The sequence below is a fragment of the Crinia signifera genome, chromosome 6 (assembly GCF_055691185.1).
Source record: "Crinia signifera chromosome 6, ASM5569118v1, whole genome shotgun sequence".
NCBI lineage: Eukaryota > Metazoa > Chordata > Amphibia > Anura > Myobatrachidae > Crinia > Crinia signifera.
In genome coordinates this window covers 140,520,191-140,541,295 of record NC_139222.1, presented here as the reverse complement: position 1 = coordinate 140,541,295, position 21,105 = coordinate 140,520,191, and the positions used below count along the sequence as shown (strand labels likewise).

Below are 21,105 nucleotides of genomic sequence, written 5' to 3'. Positions count from 1 at the left end.
GTGGCTGACATTTTTGTTTATGTGCAACAGATCACTCCTTCCAGCAGAGGTCCCCATGTAAGCCAAGACACTATTCTGCATTAAACAGTATTTGATCTCCAACTTATATATCAGTAAAGGGTGAAATGCACATTTATGGAAGAAACACATATTGGAAGTAAAACTGCAATCAGTTAAACATGACTAGATACACTCACTTACCATATGTAAATATTACATGTGCATCATGGTTTCAATACTACTAAACATATTAATACCCTATGTGATGTCACAACAACTGTATGTACAGCTAGATGTGTGAATATACGTAAATAGTATTTGGAATACTAACACAAGTAATAAACATAAGAAATGGATGAATATTGCTTGAGACTCACACTAAGGTAATGCATAAGGAATACATACCCTTGACTAAAATAAGGCTGTGTTTTCTCTGTTTCATCCAGAATATTAGATACTAGCCCATAGAGATCAGCCTCACTTCCATATTCATTTTTATCAGCTTGAATCCTGAGAAGTGTGAGAAATGCAAATTATCAATACTGTACAGCAGTGGTTTCCAAAATATTTGTACCATGGCACTCTAGGCTTTCAGAATTGTTTTCATGGTACACCTAGGCCAAAACTTTCTTATTGAGAAATTTAGAAAAATATATATAATTAAGTCAATTGTGTTAATAGGTAGGATTAATTTATATAGTGAGGTACAAGATTTTCTTTTATTTGTCCACATAGTTTATGATTGGCAACCACCAACATTAATTTTGCCTATTACATTGACTATACATATTTTTAATTAGTCCTGGACCACCAAGCAACCCTGCAAGTTTCCCAAGGCACCCCAGGGTTTGGAAAGCACTGCTGTACAGATATCCCTACAATATATTTACTATAGACAATAAAATGTTTAGATTATATTACACTTGTTGATTGATTGTCTGATTTTTCGATTACATTATTAGTGTAACAATTAGACATTTTGACTACATCCCTTTTGCCTCGTGATGTTTTCAAATTTTAATAGATATGTCAATGATGACAAATTCAACATTATGTGGCAAAGCGAAAACCGATTGTGAGAAGGGCGCTGGATTCTTGTTCTTTCACTCAGAGTACCCTCAGAATTAGTCCGTGGGAATAATAAAAGCAAAAAGACGTATACAGTATTATAAAACGGTCAGATTTGCTAGGTACATATAATGTGATGGTGGGAAAACATGTACAGTGGATGGATTCCCAGGTGATATATTCGTACCGTTACTCACTCGAAAGTGATATGTGTACCCACATATAAGGGTTTCTTTTAATTGGGTCACCTCCGTGTAAATGTGCCGCAAAATCAATCAGAGATGCGTACCGTACTCACATGTACGCACTTGGTTATCCTCTTATAAAGGTCTCTTTATGATCCAATATGCAAGGGCTAAGCACTGAATGGTATTTCTGTCGGTTTCACCAGAAGTTGACCCATAACAGCAAACATTCTGGAAAGTCCAACAGGAGTACACAGGAGTTCAATATCTGTAAAGTGACCAGTGCCTCCCTCACTGACAGCACTAACATGTATGGTGTAAGCTGGATCCTCCAACCTGAAGGGAAACAGCTGGAGTGGCTGGGAGTAATATACTTTACTACAGGCACAGCTTACGCCACATCTGTTCAGGGACGACTAACTCAGGCAATCAGCATTGCAAGAACATTTACAGCATTGCATCATAGAGGTCTCACAGCATAGTACAAACAAACTACAGAAAGCTCCAGTGGTTCTACCATAGCACACACCCCAGCCTATCACTTAGAGCTGCCTAAGTGATAGGCTGGGGTGTGCGCTATGGTAGAACCACTGGAGCTTTCTGTAGTTTGTTTGTACTATGCTGTGAGACCTATGATGCAATGCTGTAAATGTTCTTGCAATGCTGATTGCCTGAGTTAGTCGTCCCTGAACAGATGTGGTGTAAGCTGTGCCTGCAGTAAAGTATATTACTCCCAGCCACTCCAGCTGTTTCCCTTCAGGTTGGAGGATCCAGCTTACACCATACATGTTAGTGCTGTCAGTGAGGGAGGCACTGGTCACTTTACAGATATTGAACTCCTGTGTACTCCTGTTGGACTTTCCAGAATGTTTGCTGTTATGGGTCAACTTCTGGTGAAACCGACAGAAATACCATTCAGTGCTTGGCCCTTGCATATTGGACCATAAAGATACCTTTAGAAGAGGATAACCAAGTGCGTACATGTGAGTACGGTACGCATCTCTGATTGATTTTGCGGCACATTTACACGGAGGTGACCCAATTAAAAGAAACCCTTATATGTGGGTACACATATCACTTTCGAGTGAGTAACGGTACGAATATATCACCTGGGAATCCATCCAATGTACATGTTTTCCCACCATCACATTATATGTACCTAGCAAATCTGACAGTTTTATAATATACGTCTTTTTGCTTTTATTATTCCCACGGACTAATTCTGAGGGTACTCTGAGTGGAAGAACAAGAATACAGCGCCCTTCTCACAATCGGTTTTCGCTTTGCCACATATCCCTTACTGGAGGACTACGGTGATCCTCTCTTTTCCACGTGAGGCAGCAGGATTCAGGCTTTGCGCCTTGGGACTATTTATTTTCCTTGTATCAAATTCAACATTATGTTGTGCAGAATGTTTACAGTTATATGTCAACAATATACAATACATTTAGAAAAAAAATAACCCATGTCCAATAAGTTTTCTCTGCTAATTAGATGCCTCAAGTTACAGAAAGTTAAAGTGGACTACTGATCTCTTTAGGACATTAATCAGTAAGGCACTCTCTCTTTTATTATACCATCACTTCTCATGTTAACACAATCCAAAAGCTGTAAAAGAGGAGCAAAAATACATAAAGTCAACCCAATTTAGCAATTGTATAGATTTACATCTTTAAAACACCCAAACAGAGTGTGTGTGTATATATGTATATATGAGTGATGAATCAGACAGCGGCACTATGAGTAAATTTTTCCAAAGAAATTGCATTAAGATGGACACCAACTGAGTTCCGGTTCCGGCGCGGCTGATGTAAGGCGGCTCTCCTTACAGCTCCGGTGCCGTCCCCGCAATTAACCCTGCTAGAGCCCTAGCGCTCAACCCGAACACCCGACAGACCCCCCTGCTGCGGTCCGCAAGTCACCCGGAGCCGCATGGACAAATACTTGCCCGGGACAATGCCGGGAAAACAGCACAAACAGAAGACAGAGGGGGAACGTGGAGCGCCCAGCAAAATGGCGGCCGCGCCGATACAAGACGGCGCACACAGCACCATTACCCTGCCACAGGTAATACCGCCGCTCAGCTCCCGGCCCCAGCAACAAACTCCGCAGCATCCCTCGTCCACATCCACCTCCCTAGCCCAGTTAACTTACGCGGATCTGATGCAGGCAGTCAAAGAGACTGTTCAGCCCCTCTTACAGGAACAAGCCACCACGAACGCTGCTGCGCTGCAGCAAGCAGTGTCAGACAGCTATCTAAAAGGCTCCAGGCGGTGGAGCACACCACAGGAGAGAATTTCAAAGCTATCGCAGACATGCAGGACCTGACGACAAGACTTCAGAAATCTGACACGCAAGTGTGGGCTAAACTGGACGACTTAGAAAATAGGTCCCGCAGGAACAACCTGAGGGTTATAGGTCTGCCAGAGTCTATGAAAGGACAGGCATTGTACCATTTCTTAAAGCAAAATCTACCAGAAATGCTTGGTGTCCAAGATGAATGCAGAGATCTAGTCGTCGAGAGGGCTCACAGAACGGGCCAGCTGCGAGACAATTCCTCTTCTAGACCCAGACCGGTATTATTCAGATGTCTGAATTATGTCCATAAAGAAACTCTCTGGGCAGCGTCACGGCGAAGGAGAGACATCAAATGGGAGGAATCAAAAATCCTGATCTTCCAGGATTACTCGCCAGAACTCACCAGAATGAGGAAGCTCTTCACCCCAGTATGCTCCCACCTTGCAAAGGAGGGGACAAAATTTGCTCTGATGTACCCTGCGCGCCTGCGCATATTCGACGGTACCACATTTACCGATTTCAACACTGCTGCAGACGCGGAGGCATATTTAGAGGAACGAAGGGGCGTGAGTGCAGAGGGAAACTGATCGGGTTCGATGGAGACTCAACTACCAGCCTGCCCCCTCCGCCTACTCCCCCCCAACCTGCCTCTCCTGGACATCTTTTCCCACAATCGAGGACTGCTGATCCGTCACCTTGTTTGTGCACTCAAGACGGGCAGCCCCAGGCCAGGGCGAAGCAGAAGTGACAGAGGTTTGCCCACGGCGCCACATAGATAATTGGTGGTCCTTTCATCCAGCTAACCCACACCTCTCGCACAACCATGCTGTGATGGTCTGCTTTCCCCGAACGCCGGTCATCGGCCTTCGGGCTCTTCTAGCTAACACAGGTTGTAGAAAGTTATTTATGCTTATGTGTTTTAATTTGGTATGATCTTTGGGATTACTGGACTGCCCGGAAGATACCGGGAAAAGTTTACAAGTTTATAGTGCCGGGGTCTTACGGGTCTCTTATCACCCCTTATAGTGTTAGAGATGTTGCGGCGGACTGGCCAGGGGCCCCGTCATTACTTAGATGTTATTATACCATGTTTAGGAACTGTGAAGAAGTTAAATATGTTCATTGTGGAGTACAGTGGTTACTCCTTCTACCTTTAACCCCTCTTTTCCTCCCCCCCTCCAACCACCCAGTTTATGTCATTATTGTGCATTTTAGGGATGTGATAACAGATATGGATCCTAATGTTTGTGAAACATGTCCTCGGTTAAGGTAGCCTCTTGGAATGTTGGAGGGATCCACTCTCCTGTAAAGAGGAAGAAGCTGCTCCTATATCTCAAGAGGCTCTCTATTGATATTATTCTCCTGCAGGAAACGCACCTGTTACAGCCAGAAATAATCAAATTAAACACTATGGGCTGGAAGGTTTGGGCGGCAGCTCCGTTTACATCCAAAGCTAGAGGGGTTGTTTTGATGGCTAAAGCTAGTCTTCCGATAACACTCACACACACAGAGCTTGATCCAGAAGGCAGATTCCTATTGGTGGATCTTAGCCTTTATTCACAAAGGTACATCTTCTGTAATATTTATGCACCGAACTCACACTCCGGTCCCTTTTTTAAAATGATCCAGGCTAAATTAACTCCATACATGTCGGAAAGATTGATATTGGGAGGCGACTTTAATGTCATCTCCTCACGTATTATGGACTCTAGCTCCCCTAAGACCAGGAAACCCCCCCCCACGAATTGGTATACCATTTCTGATGCAGCACTTAGCGCTGACTGACGCATGGAGGGCACTCCACCCTGTCGATATAGAGTTCACTTGCCTTTCAGCCGCGCATGGCTCGCTGTCCAGGTTGGACTACCTATTACTATCTGATGCGGTCTTTATGAATGTGGCCGATGCTGAGATTGAACCTATGTTTCTCTCCGACCATTCACTTATTTGGGTTTCGTTTACCACCACGCTAGATGTAGGCTCCTATAGACTATGGAAATTTCCCACACACTTTGCCTCGTCCTTAGGCTTTCGTAGCAAATTAGAGTCCTTCTGGGAGGAATATAGACTTGACAACATAAAAGCCCTTGAAGAAGACCCAATCTTATTTTGGCAGACTGCCAAAGCGGTTCTTAGAGGCCGAATTATCCAATATGTATCCCAAAAGAAAAGGGAGTTTACTTCCACTTATAAAATGGCTCAATTACACCTGACTGACACTTATCAAAAATATAAGACAGACCCCACGCCAGTCAACAGAGTAGATTTTAATCTTGCCAAACAGTCATTTGATGGTATCCTTGCCTCTTTGGGGGACCGCCATACCTTCCACAAAGATCATAGATTCTATAGGTTTGGCAATAAAACGGGCAGACTGCTCTCAAACCTATTGAAGTCCTCCTCAGGAACAACACTGATAGAATCCGTTAAACGCCCGGATGGCTCATATGCCTCCAGCGGCAAAGACATAGCCTCTACCCTTCATGAGTTTTACTCTGACATTTACTCCCAGCCAGCAAGAGATGAATCGGGGGAGGCAAACTTCTGGAAATCCATTACATGCCCATCTCTGCCCACAGAGTTGACAGCCCAAATCACTACCCCTTTTACCTCTCAAGAGGTGGAGGCGGCGATCAAACAACTAAAACCACTGAAATCACCGGGCCCTGACGGTTACTCAGGCGAATTCTACAAAATTTTGCTCCCCCGTATATTGGAGACTGTGGTCCTGGTGTTTAACAATATTATGTCGCAAGGAAAAACCCCTCAATATTTTACTGACGCCATTATTAGACTACTGCCAAAACCTGACAGGGATTCACACCTGCCAGGATCATATAGGCCAATATCCCTTCTAAACGTGGATTATAAACTATTCACAAAATTGATAGCAGACCGAATCAAACACCTAGTCCCCATGGCGATACACCAGGACCAGTCCGGTTTCATAGCAGGAAGACACTCCACGGCCAATATCCGTAAAGTGATTGCGGCTTCTCACTGGTACCAATCCAACCCCCACACATCACTCCCTTTCCTCCTCGCCCTTGACGCTGAGAAGGCGTTTGATATGGTGGCCTGGAGCCACTTGTTCCACACGCTTTCTCAATTTGGATTTCCTAGTCAATTTATCTCCCTGTTAAAAATGCTATATTCCCAGTCACAGTCCAGGATCATATGTAATGGCTACCTATCACCTCCAATACCTCTAGGTAGAGGCACGAGACAGGGCTGCCCATTATCCCCTCTGCTATTCGCCATTGCCATTGAGCCCCTTGCTATCGCCCTACGCGCATTACCTGAATTCCAAGGACTGAGAGTAGCCCAGCATGAGCTGAAGGTGGGACTTTTCGCAGACGACATGCTGCTTTTTATTTCTAATCCGCTAACCTCTATACCCGCTATCTTTCAACTTATCACAAACTTTGGCCTATTTTCAGGATATAAAATAAACAAAGACAAATCAGAGTTATTGCCCCTAATGAACCTAGCAGCATCCTTTCTTGCCTCCCCAGCAGCAAGCCTCCTGCCCACCCTAAAACACAATACCACTAAATTGAAATATTTGGGAGTGTTCATTCCCACCTCACTAAAAGATATTTATGCCCTTAATATCTCACCAGTGATTAGGAAAATTACAACTCTCTTGGAGTCATGGGTAGCATTCCCCCTGTCACTCCTGGGCAGGGTGGCAGTTTTGAAGAGTATTGTCTTCCCTAAACTCTCCTATGTTGTCCAGATGCTACCATTCGCCCTAACCAGGGCAGACATCCGTCAGTGTGACAGAATCTTCAATAGATTTTTATGGTCAGGAAAGAGGCCACGCATAGCCTTATCTAAGCTTAAACTCCATAAAGATAAGGGAGGCCTGGCGGTCCCCGACATACAAGTGTTCGTTAGAGCAGTGGCGTTCCGATACATACTAGACTGGATACATGCTCGCTCTAGCTACATCAACTACCAATTAGAACAGGCTATGATCTTCCCCTATGACATGAAGGCCTTAATACACACACCAAAAAAAGATCTACCGCAATTAGCTAAAGCCAATCCCCTGTTCTGGGACACGTATCTAGCGTGGTGGTCGGTGAATAAATCCCTAAAGAGAAACCCAGCAAGTTTATTCCCTTTATTGGCAACCCATGTTTCCAGGCAGCCATCGATAATGGGAAATTCCACCAATGGCGGCAAAAAGGTATTGCCATCATTAAGGACGTCTTCGATCCAGGGGGACAGATAAAACCCTTCTCAGATCTTGTTGAAAACTCCCAGATCCCAAGAGCTGACTTTTTCATGTACCTCCAAGTGAGGCATTATGTGAACTCGCTAACTAGACCACAGACGCCCTCTACCACGACTGACCCTATAATATCCTTAATCAACCTAACGAGTACAGCGCCTTTCAAAACACGATATCTTTATTGGGATATCCTGACGGGACATGAGGAGAAATTGTGGGCACTCAATGTCCGAAAATGGCAAGCGGATTTGGGTATCACGATGACCTACCAGGCACTGACGGAAAATTTCCCTGAAATTAGAAAAGCATTATATTCGACCCAACTCCAAGAAACCCATTTCAAATTCATAAATAGAATATTCATTACACCAGGACAGAGAAAGCACATGGTCCCAACAGAGACAGGGTCTTGCTTGAAATGCGGGGCATCCAATGTCCAATACCTACATTGTTTCTGGAGTTGTCCCAAAATCAAGAAATTCTGGTACAAAGTCTTGGGTTATATTAACACATCCTTCCAATTAGCTTTGAAGTTAAACTGCACCGCCATGCTCAACCTACACCTGGCTGAATGGGGCATCCCAGAAGACAAGAGGTACTTGAACCCTATCCTATATGTAATCCTAACACTGGGGAAAAAACTCATACTAAATAATTGGATAGTACGATCCCCTCCCAGACTGGATAATCTAAAATCACGACTACTCCACATCCTCTACTTGGAGCGGCAATCAACTCTTCCTGATGTGGAATATAATGTTCCCCGATTTTACAAAAAGTGGGGACCGCTCATTGAATCTCTAGATAATACACAACAACAGAAAATACTAGCACTATTTGACTCCACGAATTGGGCTTTGCTAAGACGTGTGGCAGATGAAGGTTAAGGTTCACAATGTATGTCTCGCACCCGCTGTAAATATTAGGAAAGAATAAGCAAGATAAGCTAAAGCTGATGGCTAGATGAAGGGTTGGTACGGTTGAATATCGAGGACACTCCAGGGAACCAGAAACTTTGGATACTAATAACATAGTCACGCTAGAATGCATTGTTGCTCCTATGCCCCTCCCCACCCCTCCCCATCTTCCCCTCATTTGACATTTGTACTGGTTTTTGATTTGGTGTGCTGTGATGGTTGAGGCAGAGTATACTCATCTTATGAATGATACCCTCGATACGCGGGCATCTCCCTAACGCGGGTACACCTCACATAGTCAGAAGTGTTGACAGAATAGTACTATTATGACACCATACTCGTTGGAGGTGCACCCATGGAACCGCACACTATGAGGTCTCTATACCCATCTAAATGATTAAATGCTCTTTCTGTATTCTTTTATCACAGCACCCTCTCTGTATCACAATTGCTTGTTATATTTGGAAAATGCAATAAATATATTTTCAAAAAAAAAAAAAAAAAAAGATGGACACCAACTGGTAGTTCTGACGTTTTGGGACTCATAGGTCCCTTTGTCAAGGTGCTAGTGTATCTGTATGTATGTGTGTAAAATATATATATATATATATATATATATATACACATACATACTAGCTGACCCGCCCGGCGTTGCCCGGGAAAACCTTGGGGTTTCTTTATTTCCAAAATTGCTGAAAAATATAATCTTACAGTATGCTGTGCCAAAGACCTAAGATTTTAATTTGTTATAGATTCCACCATAATGTTAGAATGTGTTTGCATTGATAGTCAATGACGGCAATGAAATCAGGTGTGGTGTTGTTGTTTGAAACACAACGCTCCTGAGTTGATAACTTGTATGTGTTGATGAATTCCACATCCACTCCTGAGATTTAGCACCTACTGTATGACATATCCTCCAACATCTGAGGGTCAGAAATCGGTACAAAATTAGAAAGGGACGTGGCCACACCTTCATTTCTATACTTTCAATGGTACAGTTTCTAGGGTGTGTAATTACAGGCGCTGAGTGCGTGGGGACTGGGGTGGGCGTTACTTACAGCGCCATAATTAATTAAAAATTCACTGCTCCCTGACACTCCCCTCACCGAACCTGCCTGCAGCAGTGTCTGAGGTCTGGGGAACTGTAAAGCACATGCACCGGGCATCTCTACCAAACAGTGGAAGCAGGTCCGCGGGCCTGGCCACATGATGTCATGACGCGACGCACGCTACCCGCACCACTGTAATGCACAACTGGGAATGGGTGCAATGGGCCAAATTCTTCCCTACACCTGCCGGGCCAATCCACTGATGCAGCCGTCACAATCATCAATGGGTGCATTGATCAGGTGTAAGAAGTTGAAGAATTAGACTGCGAAAAAGAATTGTCATGTTACAAAGTGTACAATTTACTCAATAAATCGTGAAAAAAAATATAAGTGTACATAGAAGTACAATCAAGAAATGAAAGTAGGATTAAAAAATAAGTTCTGATTCAAACTGATAATTGTTTGGATGGGGTGGGTTGTGAAACAAATCTATAGGTGGGGGTATGGATATTGTGGGTATAATTGGTGTTTGTTACACCTACAGGGGACCCTCAATTGATGGGATTTTCACTACAGTGTCACGGTCACAGTGTCACCATAGGGGGATTCTCAATTGGGGTCCAGGTGGTCTTTTAGGGACCCTTTACAATTCTGTAGGTCTCTTCTCCTTGAGCTTACGGTCTCCCTTACCGTAGGCTCCAGGAGAAGAGACCAACAGGATTGTAAAGGGGTCCCTAAAAGACCACCTGAACCCCAATTGAAAATCCCCCTACGGTGACACTGTAGTGAAAATTTCTCATCAACTGGGGACCCCCTGTAGGTGTACCAAACACCAATTATGCCCACAATATCCATACCCCCTCCACCTATAGATTTGTTTCGCAACCCATCGCCATCCAAACAATTAACAGTTTGAATCAGAATTTATTTTTTAATCCTACTTTCATTTTTTGATTGTACTTCTATGTACACAAATTTTTTTCACAATTTATTGAGTAAATTGTACACAAAAAAGTGACAAATCTTCATCTCAGTCTTATTCTTCAACTTCTTACACTCATAACATTCAAACAAATGCATGCAGCGCTCATGCCCATCGACCAAACATTATCTATGAACCAAAAGAGTCTGGGAAACCCTTAAGGCAGAGCAGTGCCTGATATCCAACTGACTAACAGGGTGAGTGCAGTGTACCCACTTTGTATTGCTCAATGGGTGCATTGGCCAGGACAAAGATTTCTCAGTGCAACTGGCCGGGGAGCACAGTGACAGGCTCGAGGACTGGAGATACGGATATGGGGAACAAAGTAGAAACTGTACATTAGGTACAGCTTTTATTTGCCGGTACAGACTGTTAAATAAACTGCAAATTATTTTTTATGTGTTCTGTGTGTTTGTTGTACTGTTTTTGTTTGTGTGTTGTAGTGTATGTGGTTGTGTGTGATGTATTGTATGTATCTGTCCAATGCGTAAGTGTGTGAGGTGTGCTATGTATATACAGTATGTGTGTGTTGTGTCTTTGTGTATCTGTGCAATGCTTAAGTGTGTGTTTTGTGTGTGTTGTACTGTTTTTTGGGTGTGTGTGGTGAATGTGGGTGTGTATTGTGCTGTTAAGAGGTATGTTATGTGTGTGTTGTGTGTAGCTGCCCTATGTGTAAGTGCGTAAGGTGTGCTATGCATAAATCTGTGTGTGTGTAGTGTGCTGTGTGTATCTGCAATGTTTAAGTGTGTGTTCTGTGTATTGTACTGTTTTTGGGTGTGTGTTGTTCTGTGAATGGTGTGTTATATGTGTGCGTTGTGTGTATCTGCCGAATGTGTAAGTTTGTGAGGTGTGCTACGTATATATGTGTGTAGTGTGCTATGCGTATCCTGGCAATGTTTAAGTGTGTTTGTTGTACTGTTTTTGGGTGTGTGTTGTAGTGTGTATGGATTTGTATTGTATGTGGTGTGTTGTGTTTGTGTATATGTCCAATGTGTAAGTGTTTGAGGTGCTCTACGTATAAATGTGTGTGTTGTGTGCTATGTGTGCTATGTGTGCGTGAACAATGTGTACGTGTGTGTTATGTGTGGTCTATGTATATCCTCAATTATTTCCTAATTGTTTAAAGCCTTCACCATAATGTTAGAATGTGTCATTCATACTCAATGACAGCAATGAAATCAGGTGTGGAGTTGCTCCTTTGTCAACGGTTTCCCAGATCGTCGATCTTTTCCCCAGAACATCAATGAAGGAAAATTAAAACTTGGTGTTTTTTAAATTTTTAAGTGAAATTTCCCAAAAACGGCTTCGAGGTGCACACCACCGGGTCCAGAGGTATCTTGTTGCTGAATTTGGTGTCTCTGAGAGCCACGGTGTGTCCGCAATGCGACGGACACGCACACACATACACACACACACACACACACACACACACACACTTATTATATAGATATAAGAAAGGAGTCCCCAATGTTGTGCACACTTGTGCCGGTTATGCTTTCTCTCTCTCTTTATTCCCACCCAATTATTTGTCCCATTCCTGGTATACAACCTTAGGGGTTGATCCTTCTTACCACTGAGTTTTGTTATAAAACCACTGTTGTCTTACAATTTACATATTGTTTATGTCTAACCCTGGGCTGTGGCTCTTACTCTCTGATTTCAAGGTATTGGTTGTCCACTGCTGGGACAACTTACAGTTGTAGTTAATCTATAAATAGACACAATGATCAATGCTCTTTTCCTATGGCTGGGGCAGCATTACCAGTCTCTGTCTCAGCCTCCATTTGATCATCGCCCTATTTCAACAAGCCAAGCCTACAGCTCAGTGGCAGCTATTCGTCCAACCTACTGAGGTTCCTGAATCTGATTGTGTGCTTGATTCTTTGAATTCTATTAGGGCACCACACTTTCCACATTAAAGGGCATGTGGGAAGGTCTGAGCTATGTGGGTATATCAGATGGATATTCTTGGGGTATGTGGGGGATGTGTATTGGCATGTGGTGCTTTAATGCAGAGTTGGCCAAAAGGTCGTTTGCGGAATGTCACACAGAAGATTGCGATCAACTGCCGTTCTGTACAATGGAAATAGCTGCTGAAGCCTCTGAGAGACTCTGGTGGCATGCCATGGTGGCAACCAATGATCTTTGAAGTAACATTTATCAAGTACAATTAATAACATTATATGTAGTAACTGATTTGTTGCCATGGCACACTTCACTTCTCGACTCTTATCACTGCATCATACATTAACCCACGGTGATATAAGGCCCAGATATTTAAGATAAATGTAATCTCAAACCGATGAGTAGCTGCAGCTTCCAAACCCTTGTTTCCTAAATCTAGTCTTCAGTGCCCTTTAAATAAAATGATGGCAAACTATTACGTTAAAAAAACCAAGAGAATGCACATATGGATGTGTTTTGTTTTCTTTAAGCAATATTCTGGAATTTCACTTCAATACTTTGTTCTGATACAGAATTCCTACTTGTGGGTCTCCAAGTACTAGCAAGCAGTGGCAGTCCTTAAAATTCATCATGATAATGCTAGCTGGGACCTGTAATGCATCAGTAAATATTAATAACTATATCTTGCAGAACAAATTATTAACCCAACACCATCCAACTGGGGGTAATGTGGTTAAGAACAGATGCGTAGTAAATCACAGTGACTGATGTACTAATGAATTTCACCTGTGCTCAGTCATGGGCATTATTAAAACCTGTACTGTTGGGGTGCCTCAAATCATCAGCGGTGTGGCTTCATAGTATGCACAAGTCACAGGCAGATTTGCTGTCAACAACTTGGGTGGCCAAAGTCAGTTTCTATTGGTAAGCCAAGGGGAGTGACCAAGTGGCCATCTTAATTTGCCATATTATTTCGGAGCTCTGTATATCCGGTCCCCTGACTGCATGCCACTTGGCAGGTGTCATTGCCCATACACCACAGCAGGACAGCGCTGTCCCATGCAGCACCTGCTGGCGCCAGGCTGCACAGTAGATCTTACAAGATTTGCGAGATCTCAGGTATGCCCCGTACAATTACTCTTGAAAAAGAGGGGGCTATATATTAACCCCTTCAGTGTTTTTTTTTTTGTTTTGGGAGCGCTCCCCAGTGGGCGAGATTTTTATGGGAAGCGCTCCCTTAAAAAAACCCCACCACTTGCTCCCTGGGTCCGGGCAGCGCCGCTGCACTGTCAATCAGCTGTTGCCCGGACATGCGCCCCCCCTTGCGTCCCTGTCCCTGGCAGCCGGCTTGTCATAAGCCGGCGCCGGGGGCTTCATACGAAACCCGGAGGGGAGGTGGAAGCCGCCGCAGAGGGGAGGGAGCCGGGCAGCGCTAAAGCTACCCGAGTTCAGTGATTGAACTCAGCAGCGCTGCCCGGCTGTAAACAGTGGCAATCCCGATAATTTTCTGGGCTTGCCAGACAGGATCTTTCGGGTCTGTGCCTCAGTGCCCAAAGAGCAAAAGGGTTCTCTTTGCCAGTCATCAAAACAATGATAGTCTGCACTTTAACAATAATATAAACCTGTAACTTAAATCTTTTGGTAAACAGCTAACATGACAAAAATTGTGTCCGTGTCTAAATATATACAGTATATGGACCTAACATGTGCATGTGTGTGAAAATAGGATTTATGGTCTTACCTTGGTAAATCTGTTTCTTTGAGTCCATATGGGGCACAGGAAGAATCCTTACAGTGGGTATAGGCTTGGCTGGCAGGCACCAAACCAAAATATTTAAGTCAAAACTCCCATAGTGCCTGGCCTCCCAGTCCCCTATACCCTGCCCCCAGAGTCCTGGCCCGCCAGTTTAATAGCAAACCCAAGGCATGAGTGGCAAGGAGGAAGAAAGACACAGGAAACACACACACACAGACTACAAGACACATGGAGTCGAAACTGCGCACAAATATAGGCAAACCCCTCAAAAGTCAGGAACGGCAGGGAGGGTGTCCTGTGCCCCCATATGGACTCAAAGAAAAGGATTTACCAAGGTCAGACCATAAATCCACTAGGGGGCACAGGAATCCTAACAGTGGGATGTCCTAATGCTGCCAGTGGCGGGACGCTTCTGGGCTGCACCCAAAAGCTGAGCCGGGAGATGCAAAAGGTGTTGAAAGCATAAAAGGTCTGTGGAGAAGACCAAATGGCCACCCAACATAGGGGGTTATTTTGGTTCACTCTCTGATAAATTCCTTCTTAGATGGACAAAACCATGTGCACTGCAGGTGGGGCAGATGTTACTTGTGCAAAGAGAGTTAGATTTGGGTGGGGTTTTACTTCAAAATGAGATCTATATTGCAGTGTAAAAAAAGCAGTCAGTATTTTCCCTGCACAGAAACAAAATAACTCACCCAAATCTAATTCTCTCTGCACATTTTACATCTGCCCCCCTGCAGTGCACATGGATTTGTCCATCTAAGAAGGAATTTGTCAGAGTGAACCAAAATAACCCCCATAGTTCTGTGAAGGCCCACATGGAAGCTGCATACAAAGTACCCACTGACCTAGTAGAATAAGCAGTAAAACCTGCTGGAGTGGGAATATTCTCCATAGAATAAGCATGATGCACCCTTCAACAGTGCTATCTGGCCAAGGTCTGCTTGGACACCGGCCAGCCACATTTGAGAGGATCCACCAATACAAACAAGGAGTCCGACTTGAGGATATCCCTAGTACGTTTGACTTAGATACAAAGAGCTCATACCCCATGCAAGGTAGCCTCTTCTCTTTCGAACCTTATTGCCGGAACCACAATCTCTTGGCACACATGGAACTGAGACACTACTTCGCAAGATATCCCACCTGAGTGCGGAGGACCGCTGCGTCTCAGTGGAATACCAAATAAGGAGTTTGCCATGAAAAAGCACTGAGATCAGAGACTCTGGGCGAAATGTAATGGCAGGCGATTTTTTTTGCGATTTTTTCCGCAAAATATGCCGTTTTCAGGCATTTCCCGAAAATCGCATATTTTATAGGGTGCGAATCGCGGCAAAAAAATCGCACTTTTTGCCGCGAAATCGCACATATTGAAGTGGCGATTTTTAGTCACACTTTAATTCGCATCCAGATGTTTTCCCATTGGAAAGCATCTAACCCGCACATGTAATAGGGTGCGTTTTTTGGTAAAGGTTACCAAAAATCGCAAAAAAAATTAGACCAGGTTCTGGCTGGCGAGTTTGACAGAACCATGCACAGATCATTGAGATCTGTGCATGGTTCTGTCCAAAAAAAAGGGTTAAAAATAAAAAATGGGGAAAAAAATGCGTGGGGACCCCCCTCCTGAGCATAACCAGCCCCGGGCTGAAAGAGCCGGTCCTGGATTCATAAAATCACAGAAACAAGCAAGTCGGGGTTCTGTGTATTTTATAAAACCAGCACCAGGCTCAAGGGCCGGTCCTGGTTCCCAAAATACGGGGGACAAAATGAGTAGGGTCCCCCGTATTTCAAGAACCAGCACCGGGCCCAACCAGCCAGCAGGGTAATGCAACAGCCGGGGGGAGACTTTTTATACAAGTCCCCCCGGCCAAAGCATTCACCCCCTGACCGGTCAGCATGGGCAGGGGTCCTGGGGAAGTGGGGACCCCCCCAAAGAAGGGGTCCCCCCCTCCAGAACTTACCTGCCCATGCTGAAGCATGGGGCTGTCCTCGATGCCCCTGGGCGGTGGGCATCGAGCTGATACTGTTGTAAAAAAATAGATGGAAAAACTATTATCTTATACCGTGGAACTATGAGTCCCAGCAAGCCTCCCCCGCATGCTGGGACTTGGAGAACCACAAGTCCCAGCATGCGGGGCATTAAAGGGCCAGCTGGCACTTGTAGTTCCACAGTAAAAGAAATAGTTAAATAAACACACTGACACCCATTTAAAATAAACCTTTAATACATACAAAGCCCATACATACTGATACTTACCTATCTTGAGCCCGTAGGTAGGTCCCAGGGTCTTGATCCGGTGCCTTGTCCTGGTCCGGATCTATGTCGGCATTCTTCTCCATGTCGATGTCCGTGTCGTCGTCCGGTCCGGGGTCCGAAAAAATCCATGGGGGACCTGTGGAAGGAAATCCTACTCACCCAGGTCGTCCATGGTAGGTCTGAAGTCTTGATCCGACGTAGTCCTGGACTTCTGTCACCTTCTGTGACACGCCGGCATCTCCATCGGCTCCCCGCATCGGACTGTCGGAGGCGCAGAGATGTTTCATCTTCCGCGCCTCTGCATAGAATGATTCTATTGGCCGCTAGGCGGCCAATCAGGAGCTGACTTTGGCCTAGCGGCCAATAGAATCATTCTATGCAGAGGCGCAGAAGATGAAACATCTCTGCGCCACCGACAGTCCGATGCGGGGAGCCGATGGAGATGCCGGCGTGTCACAGAAGGTGACAGAAGTCCAGGACTACGTCGGATCAAGACTTCAGACCTTCCATGGACGACCTGGGTGAGTAGGATTTCCTTCCACAGGTCCCCCATGGATTTCTTCGGACCCCGGACCGGACGACGACACTTCCCCAGGACCCCTGCCCATACTGACCGGTCAGGGGGTGAATGCTTTGGCCGGGGGGACTTGTATAAAAAGTCTCCCCCCGGCTGTGGCATTACCCTGCTGGCTGGTTGGGCCCGGTGCTGGTTCTTGAAATACGGGGGACCCCTACTCATTTTGTCCCCCGTATTTTGGGAACCAGGACCGGCCCTTGAGCCTGGTGCTGGTTTTATAAAATACACAGAACCCCGACTTGCTTGTTTCTGTGATTTTATGAAACCAGGACCGGCTCTTTCAGCCCGGGGCTGGTTATGCTCAGGAGGGGGGATCCCACGCCGGTTTTTTTTATCACAAAATCGCATGTTTGATAATGCGTACATTTACATGACTAAAATTCGCCCGAAAATGCACCATATCGCACTTTTTTACCGCAAATTCACATCTCATTACATATGCGAATTCTTCGGCAAAAAACGCGATTTTTAAAAGGTGCGATTTGGTGAGATTTTTTTCTGACGAAAAAAAACGCACCCTATTACATTTCGGCTTCTACGTGCTGATGAAATGGCCAATGGGAATAGTGTATTTCACGAAAGCCAACGAAGCTCTGACAATTCTATCGACTTAGATGGGGTTGATTGCAGACCTCAAAGGATTAGAGAGAGAGATCCCACGGGGCAACTGGAACAGTAAGCACTCTCTGCAGAAACGGTCTGACATTTTGGAAGGGATGCTAGCTGCTGCTGAAAAAGCAGAGCGTGTTGAGACCTGGACCTTAAGCGTTGATAATTTGAGACTTTGATCCAAGCCCAATTGCAGAAATGCCCACAAATGTGAAGTCCAAAACATCTAGTTTATTAAAATGCCTGGAAGCACACCACAAATAGTATAGTACAATTTACAGACTCTGTGATAAACTCTGGACAAAGAGGGTTTTCGAGCCTGAAGCTTCTTCCGCAAGATGGCAGATTTAAAAGCCAGACAGGGACCCTGGGACAAAAGGTTTGGATGGAGGGGGAAGAGATCATGGAACGTGGACAGATAGAACTCAAAGATCCATGTACTACAGATGTTGTGGCCAATCCGGGGCCATCAGAATCATCCCTCCACTTTTAAATTACAAATTACCCTTGAGATTAGGGGAAACTTCATGTGGGTGACTCCCTGCCGGTTGAGGTAAGCGACAGCCATTGCATTGTCTGATTGGACCTTTTATGGCACAACCCTGAAGAAGATCGTTTTAGGAAAGTGCAGACATACGTTGAGGTCCAGTATCGGTCGATATGAACCATCTGGGTTCTGGACCAGAAAATAGGATTTTAATACCTACCGGTAAATCCTTTTCTCAGAGTTCATATGGGATATTGCGCATTCGTCAGAACATATGGGAGAAGAGAGGTATCCGCAAGAGAGAGGCACAAAGAAGCTCTTTCACTGGGTGTAAGCGACATCCGATCTCCTGACCAATGATGACTCTCACTGCCCCCCCCCCTCTATGGACACTAAGAGTTGAAGCACATCCTAGACTCTGGCTGTTCTTCCCTCTACTTCCCTGGGCTATAATCTGGACAGACTATAGCAAGCTCCAACCGGGTAGCGCCAGCGCTTTAGATGAGACTGTAACTGTTGCATTCCTGTATGTATATAGTGTGGCTGATTGTATTTTATATCTGATTGTTTTTCCCCTAGTAGTTTAAAGCATACTTTTGTGTTGTATAACAAACTGTACACTGTCTTATATTGTTTCTCTCTCTTTCTGTAACCCCCTGCTGTCCGCTAGGAACTAAATACATTATTTGGAGACTGTATCTCCTTATTTTGTAATTTATACTCGAGCCTTTGCTTTTATTCGCATTTAGCAACAAAGGTTTAATGAGGACATTATCCTTAAAAGGTGTACTCAAATTGGGTAGTAAGTACTGCGAATGGATACCGCTTCATAGGTATCGGTATAACGTGTACTATACACGGATAAGGTTTGCTATGCTACGCTTTGTTCGCACGTAGCTAGGAATAATAAAGGGTTAGTGGTTTACGGACACACTACGTAAACTGCGCACTTCACTTATTATCCATCTGGTTATATGGGATGCAGTTACGATCCCGGCGGTCGGGATCCCGGCGTTCAGAATCCCGACCGCCGAAATGCCGACACTTTCTCCCTCCTGGGGTGTCCACGACACCCCTGGAGGGAGAATAAATTAGTGTGCCGAGCGTAGCGAGGCACCGGGCCCGTAAGGGGGGGCGATCCACGTCCCCCCCTTGTCGGCATTTCGGCTGTCAGGATTCTGAACGCCGGGATCCCGACCGCCGGGATTCAATACTGAATCCGGTTATATTTATATCGGCATTGATAATTGGGGGCTCGTCCACATTGATAACTTGCTCCCCACAAGCCAGTTTAAGAAAGTTTTTACTTCAGTTTTATTTCTTTGCTATTTTGGGTCTGCTGTTTGGGCTTAAACAGCATTCCTGCATCGTAGGAAACCAGGGGAAGGGTTAAATTGCTGACCTCTTTAGGTATCAAATTGACCCTGCTGCAGGACCACTGTCCTGAGAGGGTGTTTGCCACCGCGGTCACTTAGTTGTCAGTGTAGCTCACCCCCAGCATGCCGCATACTCCTGGTTCAGCCGGAAGACATCAGTGGTATGACCCAGGGTTCCCTCAGTGGACACCCCAGTATGTGATGCGGCAAGATGGCGATCGCGGCGTCCCTTCAAGGGACCGCGCAGCCCTGCCACAGACTGGAATTAGGTGCTGCCACTGTACCCCAGGGCAGTTTCAGCGCAAATAGGGCTTTTTATTGCCATATTCCAGTATAAAAATATGTGTACCCCCAGCACTGAGCAATGGTCGGGGCTTACTCAAAGCGGGACCTGACCTCTGAGGGCGCCAAAACACAGCTTCCTGCTTCTAACAACAAATTTGATAGGTGCGCTACTATCTGCTGCTGGTACTGGGGTTGTCAGGCCCAGGTAAGTGACCCAGGTGTTTGCCACCGCGGTCACTTAGTTGTCAGCGTAGCTCACCCCCAGCATGCCGCATACTCCTGGCTCAGCCGGAAGACATCAGTGGTATGACCCAGGGTTCCCTCAGTGGACACCCCAGTATGTGATGCGGCAAGATGGCGATCGCGGCGTCCCTTCAAGGGAACGCGCAGCCCTGCCACAGACTGGAATTAGGTGCTGGAGTTGGTGTACGTTTCTGCGCTGGCGGTATTTGAGCTGCCTTAATATGGGATATAGTTTGGTTGGGGTTTTAAGGCGCTATGAAAAATATATAGGGATAACATAAAATATATAAAATGGATATAAGATAGGTATATGTAACAATGTGCTTGCCTGTGGAAAAAAGAAGACGGTTAAAATGTTTAAATGTATACAGCTCTTCTTTTAATACTGTTAGGTTTTTTGTTGCGTTTGTAACGGAGGCTCCGGGGATTGGCGCTTGGGTGAAACAGACCTACACTTTCCCTACAATACCTTTCGGATGTCTTGCGGGGATGTTCGTGCAGGGCTGTCACTCTTGATGTTTCAGCGTCAGCTTCTCCCGGCTTCTCCGTCCGATCGTGGTGACCGGAAGTTCGGGTAGCGTGTTTCCGGTCCTTCGTTCCACGCTCCCGGCAGTGTAGGGAAAGTGTAGGTCTGTTTCACCCAAGCGCCAATCCCCGGAGCCTCCGTTACAAACGCAACAAAAAACCTAACAGTACTCAAAGAAGAGCTGTATACATTTAAACATTTTAACCGTCTTCTTTTTTCCACAGGCAAGCACATTGTTACATATACCTATCTTATATCCATTTTATATTTTATGTTATCCCTGGAATTAGGTGCTGCCACTGTACCCCAGGGCAGTTTCAGCGCAAATAGGGCTTTTTATTG

The 21,105-nt window shown here is 45.1% G+C and overlaps 1 protein-coding gene across 2 annotated transcripts in view; it reads right to left on the bottom strand.

The window, feature by feature from the left end:
* MEIOC (meiosis specific with coiled-coil domain) overlaps window positions 1-21,105 on the bottom strand; it is a 67,404-nt gene that overhangs the window by 7,526 nt on the left and 38,773 nt on the right. For both annotated transcript variants that reach the window (XM_083147439.1, XM_083147438.1), the window contains exon 4: window positions 406-510. In XM_083147439.1, the coding sequence (XP_083003565.1) occupies window positions 406-510 (105 nt within the window). The remainder of the gene's footprint in view (window positions 1-405; window positions 511-21,105) is intronic.